The following is a 13540-nucleotide window of genomic DNA, read 5'->3' as shown; positions in this document are numbered from 1 at the left end:
CGCTGGACTCCAGGGGTTCTTTGAAAGCCTGCTCTTCATTGCCGCACCGGCCTTAGTCCATGAAGAACCCTTGCTGGTTGTAGTGCTTGCGTGTGGTCGCCCTCGGGAGCTGTGCAGGAGGATACTTTCACTGGCACAGCAGTGCTGTAAGCAGTCAGCTCGGGTATCAACGGACTTTTCTGCTGGCTAGGGCCGGTTAGGAAGTATTTCAGGCCATCTGCTGGGAGGCTCAGTCTTGCCTTTGCAGGAGCAGAGCATCCGCAGATAACATGCGGTGAATGTGGCTGTGTTTTCAAAGTTTTCTCATGGACACTGAATTAAAATTTTCCATTGTTTTCATGTCATGAAATATTCTTCTTTTGATTTTTTTCAACCTTTAAAAAAAATGTGAAATCTGTTCTTAACTCATGGGCTATGCAGAAACAGGTGGCAGGCTGGAGTTTGTGTGTGGGCTGTGTTTTGCCAACCACTGATCCAGCCCAGTGCTTCCCAGGTCTGGCTGACTTGCAAAATCACCTGGGGCCTTTGAAAGGGCTGATTAGAACCTCTGCTTTCTCCTCCTGAGAATTCTGATTCTGCAGGACTGAGGAATCCATACATTAACGTTTATGTTCTTAAGGTTTTGTTTTGTTCTCTTCTGCCGAGTCACTCCCCAAATGCTCCTGATGGCCAGAGCTGAGCCCAGTTTGGAGCCAGGAACTTAAGCCACATTTCTCGTGTGGGTGGCAGGAATCCAGTTGCTATCTCTGCTGCCTCCCAGGGTTTGCATTAGCAGGAGGTCGGGGTAGAACCCAAGCACGCCAGTGTAGACTGTGGCTTAACCACTAAGGCCAAATGCGTGTGCCAGGCATTTCCTTCTGTTTTTTTTTTTTTTTTTTAAAGATTTATTTTATTTTTATTACAAAGTCAGATACACTGAGAGGAGGAGAGACGGAGAGGAAGTGGAGCTGCCGGGATTAGAACCAGCGGCCATATATGGGATCAAGGCGAGGACCTTAGCCACTAGGCCACGCCGCCAAGCCCTTCTTTCTGTTTTTATACAAGCTGTTCGTATGCAAATATACTCAAGTTGCTCAGCCTTCTCATTTTGTAGTTACAGCTGTGAGGAGTTGGTATGGCTTCTCAATAGTTACATAGCAAATAAATCTCAGTAAAAATTTAAGTCAAGGGCCCGGTGCGGTGGCCTGGTGGCTAAAGTACTCGCCTTGCATGTGCCGGGATCCCATAAGGATGCCAGTTCTAATCCAGGCAGCTCCCCTTCCCATCCAGCTCCCTGCTTGTGGCCTGGGAAAGCAGTTGAAGACGGCCCAAAGCACTGGGATCCTGTTCCCGCGTGGGAGACCTGGAAGAAGCTCCTGGCTTCAGTTCTGCGCGGCACCGGCTGTTGCAGCCACTTGGGGAGTGAATCATCAGACAGAAGATCTTCCTCGCTGTCTCTCCTCCTCTCTGTATATCTGCCTTTCCAATAAAAATAAATCTTTTTTTTTTAAAAATAAATCTTAAAAAAACTGTTTTTGAGTCCAGGTCTTCTACGTGGGGGTCAATGGCCTTCATACCAGTCTGTGCTATTCCTCCTCCAAGGAACATACAGATAGTAAATACATATGTGTGACTCCTTTCCTCCTGCCTGGTGCTGATTTTCCTCCTGAGGGACAGCCAGAAACTCTGGAGTTCGGCTGTCCCTGTGCTTGCTGACTGCGTTTTCGGTAACTGACTGCTGGTTTGACATTTAACTCAGTTTCCCTTCAAGTCTTTAAGCTTTCACTGGGAGAGGCAATAAAACAATAGCAGGTGAGTTGCCTTAATAATGTGTAAGACTTGTTGAGGCAGCACAAGCTTGTATTGCAAGGCTGAGCACCACTGTAGAAAGGAGTACATTGGTTCCACCAGGCAGTTTTAGATGGCACATGTTACACTTAAGTTCACCTGGCTCAGATCCAGCCATCGGAATGGAGCATCTTTACATGGAGGGTGTGCGTAATTACAGCTAACTGAGCTGTGGTTCAGGGTAGAGTAAAGGTGAGGAGAAGTCACCATCCTTGCTCTGTGTCCGCTCGTGCGGCTCACTGCTCCCAGTACGAGATTCGAGGACTGGTTTTGATAGACGCTGTCTTCCTGCAAGACGTTTTGAGTCCTGTTACTTGGCCTAACTGTACTACTTCTTTATATCCTGGAAAGAGAAACGCTGAAACTACTCATGAGTATTTATAGGCTCAGTTAGATACTTACTACATCACTGCTTGGTCTCCACCTTTGAAGTTCCTCACTTTCCTTACCATCCTTTAAACGAATATACGTATTTTTTAATTTTTTTAATTGGAAAGACAGATATACAGAGAGAAAGAGATACAGAGAGGAAGATTTTCCATCCATTGGTTCACTCCCCAGGTGACCACAACGGCCGAAGCTGAGCTGAGCCAGAGCCAGGAGCCAGGAACTGCTTCTGGGTCTCCCACGTGGGTGCAGAATCCCAAGGCTTTGGGCCGTCCTCCACTGCTTTCCCAGGCCACAAGCAGGGAGCTGGATGGGAAGTGGAGCTGCCGGGATATGAACTGACACCCATAATGGATCCAGGTGGGATTTTAGCCACTAGGCTGTGGCGCAGGGCCCTCCTTACCATCTTACATCTCACCTGCCCCAGAGACTTTCCTTTTCTAGATGTAGCGACACTGCGTGGTGCCTTCCGGCACATTTTGAGGTCCACAGACCTTGGCTTAGGTTTTGGAGTATAAATAAAGTTAGCAGTTTGGGGATGAAATGTTTATCTTTGTTGTTAGACTGTAAACTCTGGCATATGGGGGTTAGTCTTCCTGGTTGTCCTTTTTTCTTTTTTTTTTTTTTTATACCTGGCGTAGGAGCACAAGGGTGATGGTGTCATGCAGACAGCTGGACCAGCGCACCTACATCCTCTACCTGTGGTCTTGCTGTTGTACAGAGACTGATACATGGGTACTGCTCACGTGTTCTGAGAGTCCTGGACATTTTCCTAAGAAGTTAAATTTCCAAGTAGAAATTAGGTTTCCACCTGTGTTGTCTCATGTCTAAGAGAAAAGAGCCCCCTTTAAAAAATGCAATCAAGTTTAAAAAAATACTTGTATATGTAAAAACCCTAGATAGCTAAAACAATGTTATACTTCCCCATAACGCTTTTAAAATGCGTCTTGGAATTCCTATTAATGCTAAGTAAAATCTTACTATCTTAAAATGATGCACTTTCCAGAAGTTAAGTCTTCCACACAGCTGTTCAGAAGCAGAACCAGTTACTTAAGAACTGAAAATGCACATATTCCAGAATCCCTTCCTCTGAGTAGCGTCGTTCCCGTCTTTACCTTGAGGTTCACATACCTAGGACGAATTCTGAGTTCTTATTTCCAGGTCTTCTATAATAACATGCTTTCCTTGAAATACTTTAAATTTGTGTTATTTCATATGAAACTTCTAGCTGGGAGTTAGGTAATGCTTGTTAGAAGCTCTATTTTTTTCATTTTTTAAGTTATTATCATTTTATGATTCAGTTCCATAGGCCCTGGTATTTCCCCTTGCCCCACACACACTGGGTTCTCTTGCACAACAGCGCGGTTCTCGTCAACAGTCACAAGTCCACCATTGTGGGCATGGACAGTGGCAGAGTCCAGCATCCCATTGTGAAGACATATCCAACTCTATTTTATAGTTAATGCCAGGGCAGGCCTTCCTGGGCGTGACCAGAGGCCTCCTATCCCGCCACCGCCATCTGTGTCTCTTTGGCTTAAGCTCAGGAATCATAGTGAATTAATTGGTTTTGGTTTTAAACTAGGAGCCGGGAGGCCTTTAATGATTGTGACGCTGTCCCTGGGGCCTATACCCAGGAAGCACTTTTAGCTTCTGTTGAACCGTGAGTATAAATATACAGGGGAGACCTGGGAGCAGATAGTCTCACAGTCTGAGGAGTCTCATTTCTTTCTCCACCTGAGCGAAACTGTCAGTAATGTGTAACAGAACAGTGTCAGAAATGGAAGCCGCTTCCTGGTGATGTGTGTAAGAGGCTGGAAGCCGAGCTTGTCTTCCCTGACTGGGCTTCTTGTCAGGAGTTCTGCAGGTTGTGTCTCAGTGCTTGCTGACTTGAGGTTGTCATTTGTGAATGTTTTTAGGCAGGTTTTGCTCAATGTGTAACAAATCTGTTCCCTGCATGTATTTTGCCTTACCTTCTGGATTCATCTATATTTTAAACTCCTTTTTCTATTGAAGTAGTATTGGTGTGATTAGAGAAGGTATGATAGGGTGTTAAAAATGAAACTGTGGTTCTCATTAACCAAGATCAAGAAGAGTAGTTTGTGAAGTTCCTAAGGCTCCTTTCACACCCATTAGTTGAAAAGCAATGTGTTGAAATCTACTTTTCAGTTCAATGAGTTTTATATGCTGCCCGTTAGGAAATGTAAATAGAACCATAATGTTCCCAAACCTCTTCGGGCTCTTGTTTTATCCCACAGGGCACCTAGTGCACACACAAGTTTCCTACTCAGTCATTAAGAAGAACTGCTGTTTGGATGTTCGCTCTTCCTCATACAGCACTTCCTTGAATGAACTCGCCACTCCCTTCTCTTTCTATGGTAGATACAAACGAAGGGAAGGAAAACTGTACTTGGAATCAGAAGTAGATTCAAGTTTTTCTTTCTCTCTTTTTTTAAATTTAATTTTGTTTTTTGCCTTGCGTTGTTTTTATTTTTTAACTGAAAGAGACAGAGCTCTCATCAAGTGGTTCACTCCCTAAATGCAGTGACCGCACTGGTTGGGACTTGGCCAGCCCATAGCCAGGATCTATGAACTCAGTCCAAGGTCTCATCAATGGCTGGGATCCAAATACTTGAGTCATCCCTTTCTCCTCCCAGGAATGAGCGTTTGCAGGGAGCTGGTGTGAGAACTGAGGCAGTCCAGTTTGCGATGCAGACATCCTACCCACTAAGTCAAGCCCTTGCCACTAGGTTCAGGCTTTAACTGTGCGATGTACTGGTTTAAAATTACTTGTTTTTTTTTTTTAAAGATTTATTCATTTTTATTACAGCCAGAGATACAGAGAGGAGGAGAGACAGAGAGGAAGATCTGTCCGATGATTCACTCCCCAAGTGAGCCACAACGGGCCAATGCGTGCCGATCCTAAGCCGGGAACCTGGAACCTCTTCCAGGTCTCCCACGCGGGTGCTGGGTCCCAATGCATTGGGCCGTCCACGACTGCTTTCCCAGGCCACAAGCAGGGAGCTGGATGGGAAGTGGAGCTGCCGGGATTAGAACCGGAGCCCATATGGGATCCCAGCGCGTTCAAGGCGAGGACTTTAGCCGCTAGGCCACGCCGCCGGGCCCTAAAATTACTTGTAATTCTGGCTTGCCTTGGATCTTAGGGGTGGTAGTAGGCTTGAATGAATGAGGTGGGTTATTATCATTTTATTCTATACCTTTAACATTTAAATATGAACAATGTAGTCAACTCAAAGAAGATTTCCTGTGCTTGTAAATATGTTAACTACCTTATTACCAGTAGCTATGAGAAGAGATAAGTGAGATAAAACAGGAAGAAGGGTAGGTATTTAGCCTTACAGTTAGGATGCCCTTACCCCATATGAGAAGACCAGGGATTGACTCTGGCTCCTACCACAGCATCCTGTGAATGCAGGTCTGGGAGACAGCAGTTCTAACTCGACTAACAGGGTTGATACCAAACATTTGGGAGACCAAGACTGAGTTCTGGGCCCTTGCATTTGGCCTGTTGGTTATGGGCTTTGGGTGATGAGCCAGCAGTTGGGAGCTCACTTTTCTCTTTTTTTCTCAAATAACAACAAAAAAAGCAAAAACAAAAAGGATAGAGAAACTGAGGGTGTATATTTGTATATTTTTACCTTTATTTGGAATAATTTCATATCTGTAGCAAAGTAGTAACAGTAGTACAAAGAACTGAATATCCTTAAATTCTCCAATTAGCATATGATCTCTTGCTTAATTGTCTAAGAGAGAATGTCAGCCTAACAATTGTTTTACAACAGGCCAGACACTTAACAGGCCTTATTTAATCTTTCAAATAGTCTAGTACCATATTTCCATAGCGTAGAAAGCAGCAGTGGAGTTTGGGGAGGTTCCACCACCTGCCTGAGAGCCCACAGCAGCCGAGTGGGAGACTAAAGTACGTTTGGTAGGAAGGTCCTTGCTTCTCACCTCTTCTTTTACTTGAAGCTCTGGAGATTGCATTCTATCTGCCGTGTAGCCACTAGTGATGTGTCTGGCAGCTCTTCCTCATCTTTCCTATTGTTTATAGGAACCAAGCAGGCCTGACCCTTAAAGACAGATTATTTTTAACAAAATATCCTCGCTCAGTGTTTGAGCTTGAGTTTCTGAGAAAGTCCTGCTAGTCAAAGACCGAATTCCATGTGCAGTTTGATGGTGAGGTCACTGGTGAGGTAGGGATGTGTACCCCTTTTTTCACACCTCTTTCTGTTTAAAGATTTATTCGTTTGTATTGAAAAGCAGATTAGATTTAGAGAGAAAAGGAGAGACAGAAAATCTTCTATCCACTGGTTTACTGCCGGAGTGGCTGCTATGGCCGGAGCTGAGCTGATCCGAAGCCAGGAGCCAAGAGCTTCTTCCGGGTCTCCCACACGGGTTCAGGTTCCCAAAGCTTTGAGCCATCCTTGACGGCTTTCCCAGGCCACAGGCAGGGAGCTGGATGGGAAGTAGAGCAGGCGGGACATGAACCAGCACCGATATGAGACCTTGGCAAGGCGAGGGCTTAGCCACTGAGTCAATGTGCCGGGCCCCACACCTCTCTATTTCTTATAAGATGAAACCACCATAGTTTTGCCATGGGGTAAGCTAGAGATATTTTGTCTCCAGCAAAGTGTCCTAGGTGACAGACTGTCATTTGCCATAACCGTCCTTCTGAGGTCGACTTTTTAAAAATTTTTCTAAAGATTTATTTATTTTTATTGGAAGGTCATATACAGAGAGGAGGAGAGACAGAGAGGAAGATCGTCCATCCATTGATTCACTCCTTAAGCAGCCGCAACGGCTAGAGCTGAGCCAATCCGAAGCCAGGAGCCAGGAGCTTCTTCTGGGTCTCCCATGCAGGTGCAGTGTCCCAAAGCTTTGGGCTGTCCTCGACTGCTTTCCCAAGCCAGAAGCAGGGAGTTGGATGGGAAGTGGGGCCGCGGGGATTAGAACCAGTGCCCATATGGGATTCCTGGCATGCAAGTCGAGGACTTTAACCACTACGCCATTGCTCTGGGCCTAAGACTTTTTTTTTTTTTTTGAAAAGCAAGTGAGAGAGATAGCAGGATCTTTCATGTGCTACTCACTATTCAAATGGTCACAGTGGATGGGACTAAGACTGGGCCAGGCCAAGGCCAGGCTCTTCTTCGGGGTCTCGTTGGTGGGTGCAGGGACCCAGGAGCTTAGACCTGCATCCCATGTGGGCACTGGCTTGTATCCTCACTGCTCCACATCTGTGCAGCTCCCTGTTCATGGTCCGGGAAAAGCTGGTGATTGAAGTATTTGGGCTCCTGCCACCCACATGGGAGACCTAGATGAAGCCTAGCTCATTCCTGGCTGTTGCGGCTGTCTTGGGTCTCTGCCAAACATGTGGGAGACCTGGATTGAGGTCCCAGCTCAGCCCAGCCCCAACCGTCACAGGCATTTGAGGAATGTGCTCACTGGGCTCCATCTGTGTGCCCCACAGATCTAAAAAATGATACTCTTTATTCTTCCTCACTGACCACAGGGTCCTGCATGTGTTGTTTCTAGGTGACAAAGAGGTTTTATCTTTAGGATCTGCACTTAAGATTGTAGGTTGGTGGCTCATGGGCCTGATCGAATGGCAAGTGTATCTTTGGAATAAGCTTAATATCTAGGCTTTTTTCATTAGTAGTCAGAATTTTAAAGCCATAGGATTTTGCATAAACATCCAGATTCCGGTTTCCAGTTTGGGCCCTTGTCTGCAGAGCATTTGGCTAGCACTAGTGTGGAATGGGCCACAGGTTACTATTTTCCCTGTGTGCCTGTTTCATGTCTGATCTCCTGTAGATGGAAATTTTCAGCTCTACATCTGGAGCTTGAATGCCGCTTTTATTTTATATTTGGGTTGGTTTATTTAATTAAATTTGAGAGGAAAGTAGAGACACATAGAGGGAGTGTGCCCTCATTTGCTTATTTATCTGCCTAATGGCCTCAGTTATGTAGGCACTGGTGGACTTGATGCTAGGAGCCAGGAATTCAGTCCAGGTCTCCCTTGTGGATTACTGGATCCCAACTACTTGGGCCATCACTGCTGCCTCTTAGGGTCTGTCTGTGTGGTAAGGAGCTACAGCCGAGCACTGAAACTGGATACTCTGATGCGGGACATGGTCACGATAACTGGTGCACAAACGCCTGCCCTGAAACTCCAGCTTTAAAAGCTGGTTAGTGGAGTCACCTTACATTGCCCTTTGTTATCAAAGAAGAACACTGCTTTCCTGGGCAGGTCGGAAAAGAGCTCATGAATAATATTAGGGACTTCTCTGAAGTCACTGTTATCCTCGTCCTAAGTTCCTTTCCATCATTACAGAGCCAGAGTGACTCTCAGAGCCACAGTCAACTTGATGTCTGGCTTAGTCCATGCATTCCTTGCACACGGGCACCGCTGCCAGCAGAGGGTGCTGTTTGCTCACCAAGCCTGCTGTGGTCTTGGCTGAGCTGAGCAGCAGCTGTTGGGCATGTGCCCTGCATCTCTGTGAGCATTTGGGCATGTCCATTTGGTTCCCATCCCTAGTGCCCACCCCTTAGACCCTGGCCAGGTTATTGTGTCACTGGGGACTTTGTTCAGTAACAGGAAACTGGGGAAAGTTTAATTGTTTTCTCCTCTCCCTTTTTCCCATGCAGCTGAACAAAAGGTTCATCCTCAGTTTTCTCCATGCCCATGGGAAGCTGTTTACCCGGATTGGGTAAGTGTGCAGGATGTTTATTTTATTTTCCTACATTACAAGTCATTTTGGAATTTAATATTGTTAGCAACTAGACTGTGTTTGTAACTGAGGGCACAGGGTGTGAATTCTTAGAGGCCTCCACCTTCCCTCTCTTGCCTCCTGGGCTCATGAATTTTGGGCAGGATTGCCTGCCACCTCCCTGCCTCTTCTTTCTCCACCTCTTACTAAAACCCCCCTATACCCAGTCTTTTCCCAGTCCCCACCCCCACTCTCTGTTTCCCTTGCCTTCCAGCTCAGTCCCCAGTGAGTTCCTCCAGGCAGTCCTGTGAAATCTCTGGGTGCACTGCCAGGGGTCCACTCATGTCACCTCATCTTCCTTGCTCCATTTCCTTCTGACCCATACCCCTTCCTTGGAGCTCTGGTTCCTGTACCACATCGCTGATCTCAGAAAACAGCAAGACTGTTGTGTAGTTTCATCATGTAACATGGAATCACACATAAGCCTCAGGGAAGGTAGTGTGGGCAAAGCCCTGTTTCTTTATCCCTTAAATCCCTGGGAAGAAATGAAGTTTTTTTTTTTTTTTTTTAAAGATTTGTTCATTTTATTACAGCCAGATATACACAGAGGAGGAGAGACAGAGAGGAAGATCTTCCGTCCGATGGTTCACTCCCCAAGTGAGCCGCAATGGGCCGATGCGCGCCGATCCGAAGCCGGGAACCTGGAACTTCTTCCGGGTCTCCCACGCGGGTGCTGGGTCCCAATGCATTGGGCCATCCTCAACTGCTTTCCCAGGCCACAAGCAGGGAGCTGGATGGGAAGTGGAGCTGCCGGGATTAGAACCAGTGCCCATATGGGATCCCGGCGCTTTCAAGGCGAGGACTTTAGCCGCTAGGCCACGCCGCTGGGCCCAGGAAGAGATGAAGTTTTGAGAATTCTGTCGTGCACCAGTTTTGACTCAATGTGTAGAATTAGTGCTGCTAACTCCTGACCTACTGCTTGCACAGTACGGTAAATGTGCGCTGGATACCTGCCTGTAATACACTCTCCCTGGGTACAGGAGGGTTGGCAACGGTGCCCCACACAGGTCCCCCTGAAAATCATTATTGCTTCCAGGTGAGTGGTTTGTTGTGAGCCACCTTTTGGAGTAGTTGGTTTTAACACTGACTCCCTGCTTGTTGTCACTGCTTCCCTTCCTGGTCTTTCCTAACTGTAAGCTTGTCCATTAATGCTCTGGGAGGCTTGTTTGATGCTAAGAGGAGCTGTGTCATTTTCCACTTGACTTGTATACTTTGCTGAGAAACTGAAAAGCTTTGGTCTGCTTGAAGAAACACTGTTCCATGGATGATGAACTAGAAAGTATTTTTTATTTCATTTCATTTGTTTCCTGAGCAAGAGTGATGGTGATGGCCATTGTGGGGGCAGGGTTTTTATTTATTTATTTATTTATTTGAGAGACAGATCAAAAGTGCCCACATCAGCCACACTAGGTTCATGCTAAAGCTAGGAGCCAGGAACCTGATCCAGGTTTCCCATGTGGGTGGTGGATCTCCAGCTGCTTGAGCCATTCCTCCTGCCTTCCAGGGTGTGCATGTTAACAGGAAGCCGGAGTCAGGAGTGGAACTAGGGCTGAAATGTAGGTGTTCTGATACAGGATGGGGTATCTTAACTGCTCCGCCAAATGCTTTTCCCTGAGGACTTTTTGCTGCTTTCATTTGTTTGAAAGACAGAGTGACAGAGAGGTGGGGACAGGTAGAGAGAGCCCTCTTTGGCTGGTTAACTCCCCCAGTGGCTGTAACAGGCTAATGCCAAGAACTCCATCCAGAGCTCCCATGTGGTACAGAGGTCCAGGCATTTGGATCATCTGCTGCTGCCTTCCCAGACACCATTAGCAAGGAGCTGGATAAGAAGTGGGGGCAAGACTCAATGTCAGGCACTCCAGTATGGGATGCTGACCTCCCAAGCTGGTTAATCTATGTCAGAGTGCCGTGGGGTGGGGGGTGGGGTTATTTGAATTGAGCTGGAAAATTTTGAGACATGCCAACAGGTGAATGTGTGTAGGAAGAATAAATTAGATGTGTCTGTGCTTCCATTTCATGTGCTGCGCTTCCTCCTACCCATTGGTGTAAACTCCAGTCCTGCCAGTGAAATCAGTTAATGTTTCAGGTGTCAGTGAACAAATCCTAAGGCATGGAGAGGACTGAGTAGGCTACAGTAGACCCAAGCCAGACACTGTGGATGATGTAAATACGCACTGAGGAGTGAGTCAGGTGGGACCAGCGCCTTGGCATGGCTTGTAAAGCTGCCACCTGACGCACCTGTGTCCTATGTGGGTACTGATTTACGTCCCTGCTGCTCCACTTCTGGTGTGTGTCTCTGCTGTCTCCCTGGGAAAGCAGTGAAGGATGGCCCAAGTCCTTGGACTCCTGCACCTTCACCAGAGACCCAGAATAAGTTCCTCGCTTCTGGCTTCAGATTGGCTCAGCTCTGGCTGTCATGGCCATTTTGAGAGTAAGGCAGCATATGAAAAATTGCTTTCTGTCTCTGTCTCTTTCTCTCTGTGACTCTGCATTTCAAATAAATAAATATTAGGATAAATAGAGTGAATCAAATTGGGAGGCCAGTTTTGTGGCATAGTGGTTTAAGTTGGTCACCTGTAGTGCTGGTATCCCATATGGGTGCTATTTTGAGTCTCAGCAGCTCCACATTACATACAGCTCCCTGCAAATAAACCTGGGGAGGCAAGGGAAGATGACCTAAATGCTTGGGCCCCTGCCTCCCACATCAGACTTGGAAGAAGTTCCTGGCTCCTTGCTTTGGCCTTGGACAGTCCTGACCTTTGCAGACATCTGGGGAGTGAACCAGCAGTGGAAGAACTCTCTCTGTCTTCCTCTCCTCGCAACTCTGACTTTCAAAATAAATACATTTTTCTTGCTTTTTTTTTTTTTTGAAGATTTATTTTTTACTTGGAAGGTAAAGTTACAGAGAGAAGGAGAGAGATTTTCCGTCTGCTGCTTCACTCTGCAAGTGGCCACAACCGCTGGAGTTGAGCCAATCTGAAGCAAGGAGCCAGGGGCTTCTTCCGGGTCTCCCATGCGGATGCAGGGTCCCAAGGCCTTGTGCCGTCCTCGACTGCTTTCCCAGGCCACAAGCAGGGAGCTGGATGGGAAGTGGGGCAGCTGGGACATGAACCGGCGCCCATTATGGGATGCTGTGCCACAGGCAGAATCTATACAGGCAGAGTACTATGCCATGGTTCCGGACTCAGTCTTCTCTTCAAAAACAAAAACAAAACAAAAAACAAAAAACAAAAAAACTGGATCAAGTGGCTTTAGTCTCATCTCACAACACAATTCACAGAGCAGGAAATATTCTTGTGCTGTGTTCCAAGTGAAAAGCTGATGGTACTCTCCTTATGACTATATCTCTTTTAGTTTTCATTTTTTCATCATCCTCTCCCTCACTGGCTTTGTGAACACTCGATATTTCTTCTGTGTTCCTTTTCCTGTGTTTGTGCACTGAGTTTTTCTGTGAGACAGGAGTTACTTCCCACACTGAGGACTCACGGCATTCGGAGGCAGATCATTTGTTGCCGGGCTGTCCTTTGAATGAAGTGTATCCCCCAGCCTCCCTGGCCGGTGGGCCACTACCTGCCAGGGTCACACCTCACCTATCAGACTGTGATTGAAAATGTCCTCTGATTTTGCCAAATGTTCTCCAGTGGGGGCGAAATTGCCCCTTTGTGAGAATCACTATTCTAGGTGTTTACTCCCCGGCCGGAGATCTCTGGGGCTTAAAATGTGTAAATCTTGATCCTCAGTGTAGGAATACTCACCATATATAACGTTAAGCATTAATTACCCTCCACTTTTTCAGTTCTCATAAACACAGGTATTTTAAGGAAAGTTTAAAAAACAATGGCTGAAAAGGCTGGAGAAAGATCTAGAGGTCCAAATTAATCTTAATAAAATTAAGGTAAACATATTTATTTGGAGATAGCTGTAGGGTGCCCTGTTTTTAAACATGAAGAAACCATAACCAGATTTTTATAGGGTGATAGTAACATAGGCGGTGTGTAGCCGGAGCACTTTGTGTTAGGTGTAAGACAAGTTCACAGAGGGGACTGTAGGAGTTTTCTTTGGAGGGTTGCAAAAGAACCGGTTATTTCGTTTGTCTGACATGGTTTGCCGTGGTTCAGATTATTTATCAGGATCTCTTCATTCCTGGGTACAACAGATTCTATCTTCAAAGCCACTTTCACCTTTACAAAAATCAGAGTAGCTGTCAGTAAGGTAAAATAGGTGTTAATTTTTGGGCACTTCAGCCGCTTGTTGAGTGTTCCTCTTAATACTGTCCCGAAGGGGAAAGGGAAGTGTGAACCTAAGATTTACTCAGTAAGGTCCAAACAGCAATAGCATGTCTACTGGGGTGGGAGCGGGGCAGTGTCTAAAACGAGGAGAGCGAGGAGGCCAAGCCACACACAACATCGTGGACTGTTGCCTAATTACTAAGAAGATGTGAAATGTGGGAGGCGTTGAAAATGAATTAAGACTGAGAAGATTGTAATGGGGAGCAGCTGAAGGCACATCCCGGCCCCGCCCGCCTGCCTTCTCAGAGTGGC

The 13540-nt window shown here is 46.5% G+C and overlaps 1 protein-coding gene across 1 annotated transcript in view; it reads left to right on the top strand.

The window, feature by feature from the left end:
• Positions 1-13540, top strand: part of SMG6 (SMG6 nonsense mediated mRNA decay factor) — a 241730-nt gene that overhangs the window by 43403 nt on the left and 184787 nt on the right. Inside the window, exon 9 of the mRNA XM_004593965.4 lies at positions 8878-8939. Within this exon, the coding sequence (XP_004594022.2) occupies positions 8878-8939 (62 nt within the window). The remainder of the gene's footprint in view (positions 1-8877; positions 8940-13540) is intronic.

Source organism: Ochotona princeps, chromosome 17 (genome assembly GCF_030435755.1).
Source record: "Ochotona princeps isolate mOchPri1 chromosome 17, mOchPri1.hap1, whole genome shotgun sequence".
In the NCBI taxonomy this organism is placed as follows: domain Eukaryota; kingdom Metazoa; phylum Chordata; class Mammalia; order Lagomorpha; family Ochotonidae; genus Ochotona; species Ochotona princeps.
Note: the sequence above shows the minus strand (reverse complement) of the source record. Positions and strands in the feature narration are given on the sequence as shown.